The following is an 18,984-nucleotide window of genomic DNA, read 5'->3' as shown; positions in this document are numbered from 1 at the left end:
AGGAATCTGCCTGCCAATGCAGGGGACGCAGGTTCGATCCCTGGCTCAGGAAGATCCCACATGCCTCGAGATAACTAACCCCGTCCACCACAGCGACTGAGCCTGAGCTCTGGAGCCCGTGAGTCACAGCAAGAGAAGCCGCCACAAGGAGAAGCCTGCTCACAATTAGAGAAAGCCTCCGTGGAGCAGCGAAAAACCCAGTGCCACCAAAAACAACCAAATAAACAAAATTGGTTAAGGCAGTAAATTTATATGTATTTTACCACAATAATAAAAAAAAAAGAAGTTAGTTACAAGACATGAAGGGCAGCCTGAGAGGCTCCGAGTCAGGTTTAATAGGAGAGATGGGGGAATAACAGGGCACAGTCAGACAGATGATGAACTGAAATGAAGGTCTGAGATCCTCAGATCCAAACATCCACACAGAAAAACCAGACCTAGACCATTAGCAGCCTTCTTCCCAGCAATAAGGGAAGCCCCGTGGCCACAAGCTAATGTTATCAAAGTGCCAAGGAGATGCTTACACTCCAGCTAAACAGCCTTCAGAAGTGAGGGCAAAACAGAGCTCTCTTGGGACACAGAAAGTCAAGGAGAATTAACCCCTTGCCGAGCTTCACTGAAAGAACTGTTCAAGGATGTATGCCAATACTTAGAAAGCTGAATGTGGAGGAGGCGCAGAGTAAAGAACACGTCGGCCCCTGGGTCATTTCTGTTCAGATGCCCTCGGACCCCTGAGCCTCACTCATCCCAAGAGAAACACCGCCATCTTCTGAGCTGGGGATCCCCTAAGACAGGACAACTCACCTTTGCTGAAGAAGGTGCTGACCATGAAGCTGAAGGAGATGGAGGAGACAGCAAAGCAGGCCAGGAAGACCAGCACCAGCGTGGGGTCGCTGTGCGCCAGCACCGCCACGTCCTTCTTCACCTGCGCGGCAGGGGCAGCTGGTGGCGGGGGACAGGGACACAGGGCCACCTCCGTGCCCTCTGTGGGGGCAGTCTCCACCATCGGAGCTGGGACGGGCAGGAGGAGGTGCCACACGGTGCTCCCTCCCACCAGGGCGGAGTCTTGGGGGTCTCCCTGGGGGTGCCACGGATGTCTCTGCCCACCAGCCCCCACCCTGGACGCCTTGCTTTTCATGTCAGACTCCCTTCTGGGGCCGCGCTCACCTTGACACAGAAGAGCAGGGTCATGAAGGAGACGGCGACGAGGAGGAGGAGGAAGAAAAGGAGGAACCATGCAGTCCAGAGCAGCCAGCTGCTGAGCCCCATCATACGCATGTACTCCTGGGGGTGCACAGGATCTGCTGCACTTGATCCACGCTGCCTCCCCGGGCCCCAGTGCGCCCCCACCACGCCACGCCACGCCAGCCCTGGCCCATACAGCCGTGCCCGCGGCCACACGGGGCTGATTTGGCTGAAACTAAGATTAAAAATCCTGCTCCTCAGCCCTGCCTGCTGCAGGTGCCCAGTGGGCCCACAGAGGGGGCGGACCCAGGCCCGTCTATCTGTATGGACTGCGCTGCTCTCGGGGATGTGGGGCCAGGGCCACCTCTCCTGGTGAAGTGTCTCTCCTGGGCCGGCAACCAAGCAAGGCTGATTTCCAAGCTTTCTACTCACAGTTTCAAACGGCGTGAAAAATGGGATGATTGGAACAGTGGCCACCCACACCCCCACCGCTTGGGCTCAGTGACCATTCAGCGTCTGGTCATGCTGGGTCCATCTATGTTATCTGGGGGCGTGTACACATGCAAACACCTTCTCCTGAACTGTGTCCTCGTCCACAGCTGACTGCTTCAACACTGCACCATTATCTTAAAGTTATTTAGGCGCCAAGAGAACAGGACCCACTTCATGAGTTCCCTGAGCCCCTCGTTTTTGCAGCAGTTTAAAAGCTCCAATAATCACAGAGTTGGCACTGCTGAGAATACTCTAAACGCCCTTCCACTGGCACTGCAGACATTGCTAAAGGGAGTGCTATGCTGTGCTTAGTCGCTCAGTTGTGTCTGACTCTTTGCAACCCCATGGACTGTAGCCCGCCAGGATCCTCTGTCCATGGGGATTCTCCAGGTCAGGATACTAGAGTGGGTAGCCGTGTCTTCCTCCAGGGGATCTTCCCGACCCAGGGACTGAACCCAGGTCTCCTGCATTGCAGGCAGATTCTTTACCTTCTGAGCCACCAGGGAAGCCCAAGAACACTGGAGTGGGTAGCCTATCCTTTTCCAGGGGATCTTCTCAACCCAAGAATCAAACCGGGGTCTCCTACATTGCAGGTGGATTCTTTACCAGCTGAGCTAACAGGGAAGCCCCGCTAGAGGGAGAACCTCACGTAAATTCTGATGACTGGCAGAATTAGTGCTGGGAGCTCGCAGGGGACGCAGCTGCGTCCAGGTGTCTGCAGCTACGTCACATCAGTGAGGTGCACTTCATACACCTCCCAGGCCCCCACAAGTCTGCCCAGCAGCTGGACACTCCGGCCGCCCTTGATTACCCCCAGAGTTAGCTTTCTGCTCGCCACATAGGGGAACGTTGACCTACAACGTTGGGGAACGTTGACCTACATTCTCAACAGAAAGAGGATGCAAGCCACACACATAATTCGGAATTTCAGCAGCTGCATCAAAAAAGTTTAAAGGGAGGGTTTCCTGGCAGCCCAGTGGCTCAGACTCTGCGCTCTCACTGTTGAGGGACTGAGTTCAATCCCTGGTCAGGAAACTAAGATCCTGCAAGCCGCATGGCATGGCCAAAAAAAAAAAAAGTTTAAAGCAACAAGTAAGATTAGTTTCAGTGATATGTTTTACTTAACCTGATGTATTCAGAACACTGGCTTTTCAATGTTCAGTCTTTAACATGAAAAGTAAAAAACTGTTAGTTGTTCAGTCATGTCTGACTTTGCAACCCCATAGACGATAGCCCACCAGACTCCTCTGTCGATGGGATTCTCCAGGCAAGAATACTGGAGTGGGTAGCCATTCCCTTCCCCAGGGGATGTTCCCGACCCAGGGATCGAACCCAGGTCTCCTACATTGCAGGCAGATTCTTTCTTGTCTGAGCCATCAGGTTAAGTCTTTAGTGTACAGTATATGAACTACGGTGCTTTATCAGGGTGGTAAAAATCTGGATGGACCAGGCTTGATTTCAGAGAAGCCCAAGATGGGCTGAACCTCGTGGGCATCAGCCCCATGCCCAGCTGCCCTGGTGACCTCAATGCCCAGCAACTGCCCAGGCTGGACAGCAGGACTAAGGACAGGACCGCCTGTGGCTGCACAGAACCAAAACCCAGGGTCCCTCCAGGCAGACACAGAAGGGTTACCTTCAGCTTCTTCTCCTTCTCCTGCACGATGGCCCGGATGATGCTGAGGGAGGTGTAGGTGAAGCTCAGCATGAGCAGCAGTGGAAGCTGGTACTGGATGGCGACCAGGAAGGGGTCGGAGATGAAAGGTGGGTAAGGGAACCGCTTAGCGATCACTGTGAGCTTCTCGAACAGCTGGTGCGCGGAGGCGTTGGCGTGGTGATGCATGATGGCCCTGTCCACCGCATGCTGCACGGCCAGGAAGCCCTCACGGATGTAACCTGCGTGCAGGGGCAGAGGGTGTTCTGGCTTGTGGGGGCGACACGCATGGGGGACATCACATCCCAGTGCAGGTGCTCGGAGCACTGTGGGCACCGAGCTGGTGACGGGCTGAGGTCTCCTGCAGGCCTGCCGTTCGCAGGGGCCGCTCACTCCTCTCTGGCTCCTGAGCCCTCCCTCGACCTTCCCAGCCATCCAGGCAGCATCTCTCTGACCGGCCTCCATGTCATCACATCTTTCTCTGTCTCTCTTCTGCCTCCCTTGCCTGCTTTTAAGGACCTACTGAGATAATATTTATCGACAATAGTCTTGTTCCCTTGAGACCAGCTGATCAGCAACATTCATTCCCATCTCACAGGGAGGCAGGATCCACAGACCAGAGGCCAGCACTACACAGCTCTGTGTGCTCAGTGATCCTTCTCTGCTGGCCCTGACTCCTCACAGGCATCCGTGATAAAACTTTTACAATGAAAAAGAGAGGGACGATACATATTCTGGTCCAGAGCAAGGCCTGCTAGGGGCTGAGCCTACGAAAGAGTGGACACAGCCTCAGAAGGGCGGCCTGGGTCCCTGAGGTCCGAGCCCCGGGGGATGTGGGGTGCAGGCCTGGGTGGCGTGGGCACCCTTGTCCCTAAAATAGTGAGTGATATTTGGAACACCTAATGTCCTCTGACACCAAACTGTCAGCTGCCTCTAGAAAACAGAAAAGCAATTCTATGCCCACCCCCTGCACAAGGTCATCACGTCTGCCATCTCCCTTGAGAGTAAGTGGTTTCATGGCTGTGGTAACAGCAGGCGCCCAGTGAACGGTACCCCTTGCTGTGCGGGGTGGCGGTTTAGTTCTTGTCTTTACAAACACCCTGCAGAATAGGCAACACTGTCCTCATGGGACACACAGGGCCACCGAGGCCCAGGTGTGGAGCCCCCGCACAGCAGGAGGGGCCGCAGCCAAGATGGACCCTGGTCTCCTGGCTTGAAAGCCAGCGTCCCCCAGGAAACACCCTGCCTGCCTCCTGCTCACATGTGGTTCCCCCACGAGGCCACGTATGCTGCTGCAGGGTCTTCACCACCACAACCTCTGTGGTTGCTCAACACCGACGAGCAGCTACCCTCTGTGATCAATCATGGCCCCACAGCTGAAATTTTAATGATCGTAAATAATGCTGTGGGAAACATCTTTGTGTATCTGGATTTTCTCCTTTCAGGCTATTTCAGGGGCTGTGTCTTTATCAGGGATCAGGGGTCTAAGGTATGGACACTTGGGGGTGGGCTTGGGGACAACCCTGGCCTAACTCATGGCAGGGGGTGCGGTGCTGTGTGGCAGCTTCACGTCCTTTCCACGCCTCTCGGGATCTTCGTGGGTTTTTTAAGCTGATGTGGACTAAGGAGTCCTTTATGACGCAGGAAACATTCACCCTTCATCATTTGCTGCAATGTTTTCCCAGTCTCTTGTTTTAAAATCATTGTTCTATCTTTTCCTTTTTTTTTTTTTTTAAGCAGATTTCAAGTTTGTACACAGTGAAATCTGTCGTGCTTTTCCTTGGGGAACTGCTTCCTCTATTGCTTCCAAGCTTAGGAAATTGTCCCCACAAACAGGAGGGACAGTGCTGCCCTGGGTCACCGTGGCCAGGGTTTCCTGCCGCTGGCCATAGGCAGTGGGTGTGGCAGCTGACATGGCTTCTCCTCCCCACTCGGGGACCTGCCCGGGGCTCCACTGTGGGGCCTTATACACTTCACCCTGCCTTGCTTGTCCCAGCTCCACTTTCTGATTTAAACCTTTTCCCTGGAACTTTAGCCTGGTGACAGGGCCCTGGCCTCTGAAATGCATCTCCAGAGGCTGGCCGCCTCCTGCAGTCCCAGCTCTGTCTAGGGACATTCCTGGGGTCTTTTCATCAGACTCTCTAACAAGTTCTGCCTCTTGCAGACCTAGGAATTCTACATTCTTTGAAACACCCAGGATGCTGCCTGAAGGTCTTAGCTTGAGGGCAAAGCCTAGTCCTGGAGCCCAGAAACTCAGTTTTAAGATGGGACCATGGTCAGAGGAGACAAACAAGCCAACTACACGTCAGAGTTCCACTGGATAGACCAGTGCACGCCGTGATGGGACAACAAGCCGAGATCTGACTTCTGCAAACACTCCACTGATGCAATGAAATCGTGGACACTTACACAAGGACCACAGAGCTTACAAAACCTATAAAACTGTACACAGAGAAGGGCAGGAGAGAAGGGAAATGCGGAACCTACCCCTAAAGACCCTGTGCAAATCGAAGCTCCTTAAAAACAGAAATGTGAAAGCCCACGTCTCCTGGAAACAGACAGCCTTAGATGTTTTTAAAGATTATTTTGGTCTCTCAGAATCCAGGCTTACTGGATGTCTTCCTTCTACTGCGTGCGTGCAAAGTCACTTCAGTCTTGTCTGACTCTTTGTGACTCCATGGACTGTAGCCCGCCAGGCTCCTCTGTCCATGGGATTCTCCAGGCAAGAACAGTGGATTGGGTTGCCGTGCCCTCCTCCTGGGGATCTTCCCCACCCAGGGATGGAACCCTAGTCTCTTACGTTCCTGCATCGGCAGGTGGGTTCTTTACCACTAGTGCCACCTGGGAAGCTCCCGTTCTTCTGCAAAGAAGATCTAATACTCATAAAAAATCTTCCTCCAGGGCTTCCCTGGTGGCTCAGTGGTAAAGAATCCACCTGCCAATGCAGGAGACACAGGTTCGATCCCTGATCTGGGAAGACCTCATATGCCATGGAGCTACTAAGCCCAGGTACCACAACCACTGAGCCTGTGCTCTAGAGCCCAGAAGACACAAGTACTGAAGCCCGTGAGCCTAGAGCCTATGCTCTGCAATAAGAGAAGCCACCGCAACGAGAAGCCTGGGCACCGCAAGGAAGAGTAGCCCCTGATCGCCGCAACTAGAGGAAGGACCACATGTCAATGAAGACCCAGCACAGCCATAAACAAATAAATAAGATTATTAAAAAAACCTTCTTCCAAAGAAATGCAGAGTGGGTTCCCCCACGTGACTATCACCAGCCAGCACCCGGGGAGGGAAGAAGGCCCCTTGAAAGTGCTCCTCACCAGGTTCTCCGCCATCAGGGGACGTGGGCTCCCTGGGTCCTGGGTTTGGGAAGAGTGGAAAAAGGGAAGTGGTGTGCCATCCCTCTGTCTCTTTCAGGAAAAAGGAGCCTGTCTGAGTCCACATGTAGTTTCTTCGTGTGTAACTGAAGCGTAAGTGGTATTTCACCTGCAGAAGTAAAGAGAAAACCAAGCATTGTCAGGGGTCTGGCCAGAGGAGCAAACGTCCACGCCCAGTGTCAGGGGGCTGGGGGACCTTTGTTCCTGTGACCTCAGCACTACCCCCCCAACAAGGTCTGGGTCTCAGGAGGTGGGAGGGAGTGGTCCTGCTGGGGCACAGGGAGCCCGGGGGCATCTCTGCACCACCCATCACCACCCTCCTCTGCGTCACCAATGGGAACTCCACCTGTGACGCACCACCGCTGACCAGCAGGCCTCCAGCGTAAGGCTGGGGATCCGATGGCTTCCCAGCCTTAATGCCGGCAGGGGAACCAGAAAACCTTTCTTTCTGTTTGTTTAAACGTGTGACTGAAGTTTTAACGCTATGTGGCACCAAGTTCCAAGTATCTGTGGCTTTCCTACTTGTCCTATTTGATTCTGTCCAGGGAGATCAGTAATGCCTTTTACAGAACAACGGGACAGTGGGGCCACAGCGACAGTCCACAGCCACTGTCCTCAGGCGAGGCCTCTAAAACTTCTGGATGCAGGGGACAGTCACATTTGTTCCCAGGCAGGCAGAGCGTCTGTGGGTGGGGAGGGGGCCATGACCACCAGCAGCCTGGCTCCTGGAGAAGCAGCTGGTCTCTTTGGGGCTGGGGTCCTCACCGCCAGCGGCAGGGGGTCCCGGCTGTGGTTGAAGGTGTGCTCAAACACCAGAGCGGCCAGCACATTGGTGGAGCGGTTGTCGTATCTGATGTAGTCCTCGAAGTCCTTCTCGGAGGTGAAGCCGCGAGCTATGGGGAGAAGGGGCGCCTGGAGTTGCCCAATCGCCTGCTCTGCTTGAAAAAACTGCACCTTCAGATCAAGGACTAAAACTCCCAAGTTTCTCTAGCACTTTATAAACCTCTCCTAAGACTCCAGGAGGCTTTTGTTTCTGGCAGAGACGGGCCGCAGTGAAGACTGGCAGAACCTCACCATCCACGCGGGTCCTGGGCTTCGGGAAGCTGAGAACTGGAGCTGGGCCGGCAGCAGCGCTGAGTGGTGACCGGCCCCTCTCTGGGGGTGGCTGCCCTGCCCTGGATTCTGCAGCCCACCTCAGTCTCTCTCTCAGAACCGTAACGGTAGGCTTTAAAATCCCAAGGGGGTGTGAACGTACAGTCTGTTCAGGGATCTCTCTCATCCAGACTGCGTTCCACGTGAAGGATTTGACTCTTAATCCCCCAGGGAGGAAGCAGAAACCTTGCCCTAAGTGCTGGCTGCACTGGACTGTACAGATCAAGGGAGGGCGGTGCCCAAACCAAGGGCAAGAGAAAAGGGGAGATACTCTCGGTTCTGAGAGCACAGACCTAATGAGGGCGGCTGCACGTTTCCTGGGGATGTCCCTTAGTGGGCTTCCTGCTGACCTTTGTCAGAGCCGCCCTCACCAAACCACATCCCAGGAGAGGTCCCTGGCACTGGGCACTGGAAACACGCCTCGCCCTCGTGACAAAGAACTTCTCTGGGGTACGTGGATGCCATCTCCACTCGAACAGCTGGGGGCTGCAAACCCTCACGGCCCTGGTTCCTGCTACACCGAGACTCCACACGGCCGAGGGATTCGGGCAGTGAGGCCACGATGGGGGCGGCAGGGTCCACCCAGCCGCTTCCCGGCTCCTGCACCACCAGCCCTGCCCTGAGGCCCAAGCCTAGCAGCGCTCCGGACCCCGCCCCCCAGGCCCCAGACACCGCACCTCGCAGGTTGATCACCAGCGCCCTCTGCACGCTCTCCACCACTGTGCGCACCGCCTCACTTTGGGATGGGATGTAGGCCAGCTCCCAGGTGGCCCCCGGGGGAGGGAAGCTGAAGAAGAGGGGCAGCTCTCGGATGGACTGGCTGGGGTAGAGGGTGGCATTGGGCACGTTCTCTGACTGTATCTTCAGGCGGAGCCAGATCAGGATCCCAGAGAACAGCAGGGGCAGAAAGAGCTCCAAGAGGGTCACCAGCACCTTCCGCTTCTGGGGAGAGACGGGACTTCGGGGTGAGGGAGAGCACCAGAGCCCCTCCCACCGATGCCCCTCCACCAGGCCCCTCACCACCCCCTCAGCTGGAGGTGGAGGGCCCCGCAGCCCCTCCCACCGATGCCCCTCCACCAGGCCCCTTGCCCCCAGCACCCACAGAGCTGGGCCCACCTGCAGAGTATAGTTCTTCCAGAGCAGCAGCGCCAGCTGCCTGAGCACCGCCATCCTCGCTGGAGGGGCCGCTAGTCGTAGATCAAAGACAGGGTCAGGGTGTTGGTGAGACGAGAATGGTGTTGGCGGAAGGTGGGAGGTAGGGGGACAGTTGGTCCTGAGACACAGACCCTCAGCACCTGTCTGTGTCCCAGTCTGACTCAGACCAGCTCCGGGAGGAGGGGGCGCCAGGTCTGTTCTGTCCTGTTCTGTGAGTTCCAGGAACACACGCCCTGTTAGGAAGCTGACTTAGTTTCTTTTGGAACCAGCTGCACCGTGACCACCAGAGTGGCAATCGTGATGAATGCTATTCACACGTTCTCTGCAGTTGATATGAATGTGCTGTCTCTCTCTTTTTTTTTTTTTTTCATTTATGTGGATATGCCGGGTCTTACTTGTGGCATATGGGATCTAGTTTCCTGACCAGGGATGGAACCTGGGCCCCCTGCATTGGGAACGCAGAGTCTTAGCCACTGGACCACCAAGGAAGTCCCTGAATGTGCAGTTTCTTGGCCGAAACTCAGATTGATGGAATCCCAGCCCTGACACTTTACTCTCCACCATCCTAGGACAGTAAAAGCAAAGTCAGCTCAGAGTCCTGGCTGTGGGCTGATGTCTGAGAGCTGGAGAGGGCTGTGGGGGAGCAGTGAGGGCCCTGACCCGGGAGCCGACACCACAGGACACAAAAGTGGCCGGAGGGCGCGTGCTCTCCCGCCTGGAGCCCTAAGGACCAGTTTTTCCTGCTTTAACTGTGAGCAGTGGCCTGCGGGCCTCCACCTGACAACACTGATCACTTTCCTCTAGAGAGAATCTACCTAAGTCACTTGTGAAAGTTGATATTTTTTCAACTGGAGGATAACTGCCTTACAATGTCATGGTGCTTTCTGCTGAACAAAAACGTCAATCGGCCGTAAGTATACCTATGTCCCCTCCCTCTTGAACCTCCTCCCACCCCGAATGTTCTAATTTAAATCCAGCACACGGAGCTGGGAGAATCTGATGCGAGATGGATCACCAAACACAGAGACAGCAGAAACAAGAACAGAGGCTTATCAAGCTCTCCCTAGATTGAGGGAAATCCGCCTTCTGAGACTGCAGTGTGAGAAGCAGAGACACGGAGCCACACCAACCTCTAGAGAAGGAGGGAGTCGGAGGAGCTCAGGAAGGCCCCAGGGCGCCCTCAGCTAGAAGCACGTGGTTCCAGAAGCCGCAGGCATGAAGGCCGAGGCTGGAGCTAAGGTGGGCGGTGAGGCCAGCAGAGGAGGGCGGCCCGAGAGCTCCTGGTCACCGTCCACGCCAAGGACGCAGCTGGAGCGCAGAGGGGCCCTTCACAGCTCCAGGTCCTGCCTGTGGGGAGAAGCGCCCATGACTCACAGGAAGAGTCCTGGGTGTGACCAGCCGGCCCCACACTCACACGGACCCAACACCGCCCATCAGGAGGGTCAGGACGTGAGGGAGACTCAGACAAATGGCTGGAAAATCCTTCCCTAGTTAACCCACTCCAACACTACAGCCCAGAGAACCCACCTCCAGACCCAGTGCTCACAGAGCGAGAGCTCATTTGTTTTCTGAAACAGCCAGTTTTACTTCTGTCTCTAGTTAGTTGAAAATCATTTTCAGGAAAGCTCATTTTTAAATTAAACTCTTGCTTTAAAAAAAAAATGTGGCTGTCCGTATCTATCTAATGGTAGTTCCTCAAAATGTATGCTTTAAAGGGCACTCAATAAATATTAATAGAAAACACAACTGCGAGAAGTTATTTACAAATTAACTTAAAATATGGCTTTTCATTAACCACACAGTTAAAATACGAAGCGATTAAAGCTAAGATAGTATGAAGTGCTATTAAGCAGCAACTTAGTAAGTCATCCGAATTCTTTTAGAATTAACAAGCTGGAAAACCTGTCTTAAGAGAAATCGTAGACCATTAATAAAAGAGTAGTTGTGTAGCGTTACCCACGAAGGCCTGTGGTCTGCGAACAGTTTCAAGAACTGGTTCAGGCTAAGCTGGGGAAGGGGTGCCTCCAGAGGGGCTGGTCATCCGCACGGCTGGCTGACGGGCGCCTGGTGAGGCCAAGACAATTGCTCCTTGACCAAGAGCGGAGGGTGAAAAGGTCACAGTTCAAAGACGTCTTCTGGACAGAGGAGCCAATGACTTCCTTTTCTGGAAAGGTCTGGCCAAGAAAGGACATGTCCCCAGGCTTAATCCCACCTCTCCAGGAGCAGGGGGGCTGGGAAGGCAGAGAGACAACCCGTCCAGCTTCCCATGAGCAGAACCCCGGACAGTGGCGCCGGGGAACTGACCTGAGTCCCTGCAGTGGCTCCTGGCTGAGGCCTTCCTCTGGGGCTACGGGAGGTCTGGCTGGGAGGAGGTGGCCCCGCACGAACGGCTCTGGGGTGGGGCTGGCAGGCTTCTGGAGTGCAGGGGGCTGACCTTGGAGCTCGGGAGCACGGACGCCTCATGGGACATCGGGAGGGGCCCGGGGCTCGCTGGCATGACGCTCCGGCACCTTTGGGCAAATGGGGGAGGGGGTGGGCGTCAGGGCATAATTCAAAAAATAAAAAAATAATCGTAAAACACCTCTCACTGAGTTAGAAAATCAAAGTGCAAAAGAGATCGCAAGCAGGTTTACTTCAGCAGAACCAAATACTCTCAAAGAAACTTGGATTCCCGGAAACCAAGAACTCTGGAGAGGCACTGTGTTCTTTCTTCTAGTGCCACAAACCATGAGAGACTTTCCTTTCCTATTCTTTATATTTCAGAACTTCCTAACCCAGCCCTGGCTCTGGTACCCTCCTCCTTTCTCAGATGAGGAGGAAGCGACTGTCCCAGGATCCCACCCCCCCGGTCTGTTTTTACCACGGAACCCCTACAGTCTTATGTACCCTAAAAGCAGCAAACACCACTATAAAATCTGTACATATTTCCCCCAGAACCTAACACTAGAAATCCAAAAGAAAGCATATCCCTGGAGCCTCACTACCATACATAGTATGTATTTCTTTTTTAATTAATATATTTGGCTGTACCGGGTCTTAGCTGCAGCACATGGGATCTTTTTTAGTTTTAGCCGTGGGATCTAGCTCCCTGACCAGGTACTGAACCTGCTCCCCCTGCACTGGGAGCACAGAGTCCTAGCCACTAGACCACCAGGGGAGTCCCATTGTATGTATTTCTGTCTCCCCACATGGCTCTGCGCCAGCTGGCTCTATCTGAAGTCTTCCTGAATGCCATACCAGTGGTCTGCTCTGTCTGAGCGCAAAAGGAATTTAAAGCAGGAGATTCCCAGAATTACAAAATCTGGGAAGCTTTCTGGTTATGAAAGCAAATGTACACGAGGAAAGGAAGTTCAAGTTCCTCAAAACACTTGAGGCCGCGGCACTCAGAGTCTCCCAGAAGTGGCGGCGGGGTGCAGGGTGGGGGATGGTGCTGGGATCCAGAACCAGCCCAGGTGGGTCCACTCCAGGCTCTGCCCGCAGAGCCCCTCAAGAACATCTGAGGACTTCTCACTGGGCTCACTTCACACCTCCCGGGACGGAGCCAGCAAAGGAAGGGAAAGCTCTTTCTACCACGGAAAGGCTTGTTTGCTTACTGTTAAAACATTAAACATTACACAAATCATTGACTATTTCAGTGTTTGCTTTTCAGGTGAGCAATTGAGCTGGTTCAGAGTGAGTGCAGCCGTGGGCTGCTCACTCCTGAGCATGCTCTCGAGGGTGCACCAGGTCCCTCTGAAAACCATGCTCCCAGTTTGGGAGCACCGTGTCGGGTGCGCGCCAGCACGTGCTGAGTCCTGATACCTTCCTTCCTGATTTGGGGACTTTTTCACTATGGGCTTGAATATGTCCTCCAGTTTCTATGCACCCAAGCAAAAGAAGCTTTTATCTCTGCATACACAGAACAGAATGGTGGGAAGTATTCTTGACTGGGAAATCCCACGGATGGAGGAGCCTGGTGGGCTACAGTCAATGGAGTCATGAAGAGTCAGACACAACTTAGCCACTAAACAACAACAAAACACTTCTGGAAAAGGTCACTGCCAAGCGGGCCTCAAGGCCAGCAAGAACTGGACAGGCCCCTGGGGCCCGGCACATAGCGTTCCATCACATGTTCTGATATGTCCCAAGCTTGGCACCTGTTCTTCCACAGAAGCCAAGTCTGCACAGGCGTGGAGGGAGGCATGGCTGGGTGGGAGGGGTCTCAGCAAGGCCAAGGTGTGAGATCCCCTCATCATGGAGAACAGACAATCACAGCTCTGCCCTCTTGAACACAGATGCAGAACAGAGAGAGATGGCCTTGTTGGTGACGTTGGCTGGGTCTTGGTGCTTTTCCTGAGGACCAAGGTGGGCAAGGGCCCATCTCAGCTGGGAAAGCATTTCCTGATGGACACAGGGAGCCCACAACAGTCAGCGGTTTTAAGCCTATGTGTGTACCCACTGAAGAAGGCACGAGAGTACTTGTGTGCTGGCGGAGCCTGAGGCCTTGCAAAAAAGCATTTACTCATCCAGCAAACACTTGCTAAGTGCTTATGTGTGGTGGGCACTTACATCAGGCACTAAGGATTTGGAAATTAAATTCAGTGTTCTTAATCCAAGGAGTTCACAGTCTGCAAATGCTCGCATGGACTGTAATCGCTACGTGCTGAGTTGCTTCAGACTGTGTTCTGAAAAGTTGTGTTCAACTCTTTTGCAGAGCCATGGAGTATATATAGCCCGCCAGGTCCCTCTGTCCGTGGAATTTTCCAGGCAAGAATATTGAAGTGAGTTTCCATGCCTTCCTCCAGGGGATCTTCCCAACCCAGGGATAGAACCCATGTCTCTTGCGTCTCCTGCATTGGCAAGCAGGTTTTTTACCATTAGTGCCACCTGTGATCGCTACAGCTGAAGCCAAATGAAGCATCACACGATTATGGAGGAGCTCCGGACTGTGTGCGTGTGTGTGTGTGAGTGTGTGGCTCTGGGAAGGCTTGCAGGAGCTAACACAGAAGACCAGCATCGGGTTTCTTTTTCCTTGGGGTGGGGAGGGCATCCCGGATTTTGTGTGTGCGTGTGTGTGTGTGAGTGTGCATGCGTGAGTGTGTGGCTCTGGGAAGGCTCGCAGGAGGTTACACAGGAGACCAGTTTCCTTGGGGTAGGGAGGGCATTATAGGATTCTGGAGAAATTAAAGAGTGTGTGTGGGGAACAGACAGAGAAGGCAATGGCACCCCACTCCAGTACTCTTGCCTGGAAAATCCCATGGACGGAGGAACCTGGTAGGCTGCAGTCCATGGGGTCACTAGGAGTCGGACACGACGGAGCAAATTTCCCTTTCACTTTCCACTTTCATGCACTGGAGAAGGAAATGGCAACCCACTCCAGTGTTCTTGCCTGGAGAATCCCAGGGATGGACGAGCCTGGTGGGCTGCTGTCTATGGCGTTGCACAGAGTCGGACACAACTGAGGCAATTTAGCAGCAGCAGCAGCAGCAGCAGTGGGGAACAGAAAGTAACTCTGAGTAGCGGGGGAGGAGCAGCAGGGACTGAATCAGGAAGGGGAGTCAACCAGGGCCTTGGGACTCTCTGCCAGGAAGGGAACTGGGGTGGAACCTGGGTGGGGGCGGAGAGTGGGTAGAGGGGTATCCAGAAGTGCTGTAATTCTGCTCGAGGGTGTTCTGTTTTGCTTAATCTTTTACCTAGTACATGATCTCTTAAATTGTGAAAATATCTGATTCAATGGATTCCACAGGTGAATGTCCCAATACCCCCAAGGAACATAAAAAAATCAGACTGAAAACAGTAGGCATATGTATAGAGGATGGTTCCCAGTGAGCCCCACTGCTGGTCTTCAAGCATGATGGGAAAGACAATCTGGAGTAAAGGAATGGTGAGAAATTCTATTTTAGAAATGAGGGAAAATTTGGTTTTACTAATATTTAATACAGGGACGCACCCTGGCACTCTTGCTGGCCTGTGTGTCAGTGGCTGCGGCTCCCTGATGGAAGAGGGGCTCTGTCATCACTCTGTGACACGTGGTTGATAATGGGCCCTCGCCTGCTGGTTTACTTGACATCTCTCAGGTGTGTTGGAGTTTACACACTTTGGGATATCGTGGCTTTAAGCAGACCCTTAAAGAGCCAAAGCTTTATGATACTTTGCAGTGATTTGGTGAGCGTCTCTCATGAGCACTTAGAACTTAAGAAGGAAATATACATTTTCTTTCACGAGAAGTTTTAAACCTGGAAATCTTTTTCTTTTTTCTCTAGTGACAAAGGAGTGCAGCAGACTGTCAGTTAGCTTACTGGTTTTAAGCCAATGCACTCAAATCTATCCCTTCAAGGAAAAGGTGAAAATGCGTGAGTTACAGCTTTTCAAAATAACCTGTGCTGAGAACACAGCATTTATGAACACAGAGTCTGGGGATGTTTACACCAGCGCGTGATAGTATTGCCACAGATGCGGCAAGAGCACCATTACGTGAACACTTCCACCTGAACAGCAAAAGCTTTAGGAGCCAGAACGTCTACCCCACACCTGAGAGCCCCTGAACACTCAGCAGCCCAGATTCATCAAGAGCTCTGGCACAATTGGTGGCTGGGATTGACAAATAAGTATCAGGCGCACAGCACAGTCTGCATGCCTTCCTGAAGTTCACTGTGGACCGCTAGAAAACCAGGAACTGACAGACAGAGAACTCAGAACCAGACTTGCAGATGCTGGGCTCAGGCCTCACCAAGAGTTCATAAATGGGATGTAGACTTGATCACCTGGCTCTCTTTTAAGAACAGCATACATTTGTGCAATAGATTTCACGCTATTGAAAAAATTAATCATGTTCACTTTGCCTCTATGGTTCTATGGACATGGTTCTATGTCCATATTAAGGACAGTAGCATATGGCTATCTTTAAAAATTTTACTTATTTACCTATTTTTTGGCTCTGCTACTGCACAGCATGTGAGATCTCAGTTCCTTGACAAGGGATCGAACTCATGACCCTGTGGAGTCTTAACCAGTGAATCACTGGGGAAGTGCCCATATGGCTATCTTTTCTAATAAATGTATTAGAAACGTTTTATTTTCTAATAAATACATGGTAGTGCATGATCCAGTTCTTTTACATATAGCAGTGCCCCGGAAAAGAGCTTCTGGACAACTTATTCACACAACTGGCCCTTCTGTGGATAAGGTAGGAACAAATCTACAAGACGTGGTCACGGCCCCAGGGCCCTGTAAGGCCAGGTTCAAGGCCATGCTTCAGGGACATGGTCATCTGGAGGCCCAGATGGAGACCTAGTTGGTGAGTCTCACACTCAGTGCCATGATCTGTGGTGGCGGGCTCCTCAGAACCACATGGCTCTGAGTTTGCACTGAAGCTCCCAGCAACAGGTGATGGGGTATATTTTTAAACCAAAGGTGTGGCCCAGAGGAGGCTACAAGGAGAGAGTTCCACAAAGTCTATGCCACCTTGGCTGCAGCCTTGGTCTGCTTTGCCGTCCCACTAGCCTTCTGCCTCTCGAGGTGCAGGAAACGAGGTAACAAGGCAATTGAGCATCCCCAGAGAGAGGTAACCATGGATCTTCTGTAACAAGCAAGGCAGCAAGCTCATTAGCTCCTGCAACAGTGCCTCTCTGCCCGTTGACTCCAGATCTCTCCAAATGTAGGGGACGACTCAGCAAGGCAGGGGGACAAGTACTGCCCAAGTCTCCCAGGACAGGGATGGACATCGCCTAACACTTTCCTGGGGGTAGGGCATAGGCCTGCTGTGATTTTTGTCGGCTTGGAGTATCATCCACTATTCCAGCCTCTGCTTTCCGAAATCCTTCCTATTATTTCCCAGTCTAGTCCTCGCCCCTTCATGCAGCCACCACTGACAACCCTGACTGGTTTGGGGGTTCATCTTGGCTGCATGATGGAATTTTCTGGAGTGCTTTAAGATAGAAACTGATACCTGAGGCCCACCCCTGGAGATTCTGGGCTGTGGTGTGGGCCTGGGACTCTTTCCTGGGAGATTCTAACCTGCAGCCAGGGTTGAGACCTTCTGTTCTTGTCAAAAGCCACCCCTCCACCTCTGCACACTTGCAGCAGCTTTTCTGGATATCCTGTGTGGCACTTATCTCATTCTGTTTGAGGTCAGTTACTTGGGAATAAATAATTTCTTTAGCTCTATCCCAAGGTCCCCAGTCGTGCACAGAGTCTTGCCTACCACTCTCCCTAGAGTTCTAGACTGCTCTGCTCCCCCCCACACCCCTAAAAGCCTCAAGAGCAGAGGAGTCTACTGTTATTTCAGGAAGTAGGGCTGGAGAAGAAACTGCCAATTAGGGAGTCTTACCTGGGCCTTCCCAGTTGAGACTAACTGAAAACAGGTTCCCATGAGACTTCCTGGCATATACACTGTGGAAAGCTAGTGACTTAAAAAAATAAAACAACGTGAACTCCCTGTCTTGTTCCAAAATGCTGTTTCATCAGAAAGGTGATCGATAACCTTAGAGAAGGGATGATGTCATCCTGTTTGTTGAACATAATAAGCAACTGTTCAATTAAAAAAAAACAACACCCTGAGAAGTTAAAAAAGGTAGAGGGGATTCCCATGGCATCAGTTTTTACCTGTTTTCCCTTTCTTTTACTTTTCCAACGACCTTAACTTTTTAAAGGAAAACATCCTTAATCTTAAAAAAAGCAGCACCAAAGTGTTTTGAATCAAATGATGCATGTGCTCAGGAGAAAAAGAGCCTAACTCTTCCACCTGCACCTCCCCTGCCTGGGTCTCCACACTGCTCTGAGGTCTCATCCGCTCTTTCAACAAGCATTCCCGGAGTGCCTGACATGTGCCAAAGTGCTGGCTATGTGCCCCAACAAGAGCCATTCCGTGCCTTCAGGGAGCTCACAGCTCAGGAGGCAGAGGGGCAAACAGAAATAACCCTAGCAGGTAACTGTCTTTAATCAGGTGAAGTCCCAGGAAGTGGGGAGGGGCATTCATTCGAGGGACAAATATGCACCAGGATGCAACCCAAGCCTTCTTTTAGGAGACGGCCCCCGCCCTCATGAAGCTTACAGTCTACTTCAGGAAAGAGAGGATACCTAGGTAAACACAAATTCATACCAAATACAGACTGATCATGGGCACCAAGGCTGTTGCAGGCCCTTCCACCTAGACCAGGAGGTCCTCTTCCTTCGGTTCCCCACACAACTCCCACCACTAACAGTGGGCCACTGGACCCCCACCCTGAGGCTCATGAGAAGGAGGGTTTGAGAGCAGGGCGGACTCCGATACGAAAATGCATTCCCACCCACACTGGTAATCTCTGCACCGAGAGATGAGCCAGCAGCATCCTTGGCGGCCCTGCCTCGGCTCCCCCGCCAGGGATGCTTGCATGGCTTTAGCAGCAAGTGCTCAAACTGTCTGCCGGGTGAAGGCCCGCGGCTCTTAAGGTAGGAAATGTCTGTCCACCCTCCTCGGCTCGGCACAATGGATTCCGCAGAGGTTCTAGTTCCGGGAAGGTTAAGTTTCTCCAAGGGGAGCGGCTTTGGGCAGCTGCCTGCGGGGATGAGGACACGCCCAGAGCTCTCGCCGAGGGGCAGCCTGAGTCAGGGCGGCCTGGCATTGCGGGGAGATGCACCTGCTGGGCCGGCGCCGGAGGCCGGAGGCAGGGCGGGGGCGCGGCGGGCTCCCGGGAGCGGCCGGGTGCGCGGCCCGGGAGGCGGACGGCCGGCGGAACGGAGGGCGTCCCGGGCGGGGAAGTGGCCCCCAAGCCAAGAGCCCTGCGAGCCAGCGCGCGCGAGATGCGGGTCCTGGCTGCACTCACCGACCCTCTGCGCCCGGGCGACGGCGGCCGGCGCTGCCCTCTCGCAGGGTCCCTGCCCTCGGCTCCCGGCTCCGCTCTTGCCTCGCGGCGGCGATCGCTGCTGACAGCTGCTGGGCCGCCGCGGAGGGGAGGGGGCACCTGCGACCGGCGTCGGGCTGAGGACCTCGCCGCTTCGGGTCCTGCAGGG

At 53.4% G+C, this 18,984-nt stretch overlaps 1 protein-coding gene across 4 annotated transcripts in view; it reads right to left on the bottom strand.

Moving 5' to 3' along the window:
• The window catches only part of ABCA3 (ATP binding cassette subfamily A member 3), a 41,427-nt gene extending 22,443 nt beyond the window's left edge, over positions 1-18,984 (bottom strand). Inside the window, exons 1-11 of one of the 4 annotated variants that reach the window (XM_027526722.1) lie at positions 18,798-18,984; positions 11,320-11,525; positions 10,972-11,189; positions 10,146-10,362; positions 8,977-9,047; positions 8,538-8,802; positions 7,474-7,643; positions 6,652-6,817; positions 3,311-3,570; positions 1,168-1,284; positions 805-925 (exon numbers count right to left, since the gene is read on the bottom strand). In XM_027526722.1, the coding sequence (XP_027382523.1) occupies positions 805-925; positions 1,168-1,284; positions 3,311-3,570; positions 6,652-6,817; positions 7,474-7,643; positions 8,538-8,802; positions 8,977-9,030 (1,153 nt within the window). In that variant the 5' untranslated portion in view covers positions 9,031-9,047; positions 10,146-10,362; positions 10,972-11,189; positions 11,320-11,525; positions 18,798-18,984. The remainder of the gene's footprint in view (positions 1-804; positions 926-1,167; positions 1,285-3,310; positions 3,571-6,651; positions 6,818-7,473; positions 7,644-8,537; positions 8,803-8,976; positions 9,048-10,145; positions 10,363-10,971; positions 11,190-11,319; positions 11,526-18,797) is intronic. The other 3 variants (XM_027526723.1, XM_027526725.1, XM_027526724.1) reach the window with 3 other exon arrangements.

This window comes from Bos indicus x Bos taurus, chromosome 25 (genome assembly GCF_003369695.1).
Source record: "Bos indicus x Bos taurus breed Angus x Brahman F1 hybrid chromosome 25, Bos_hybrid_MaternalHap_v2.0, whole genome shotgun sequence".
In the NCBI taxonomy this organism is placed as follows: Eukaryota; Metazoa; Chordata; class Mammalia; order Artiodactyla; family Bovidae; genus Bos; species Bos indicus x Bos taurus.
Note: the sequence above shows the minus strand (reverse complement) of the source record. Positions and strands in the feature narration are given on the sequence as shown.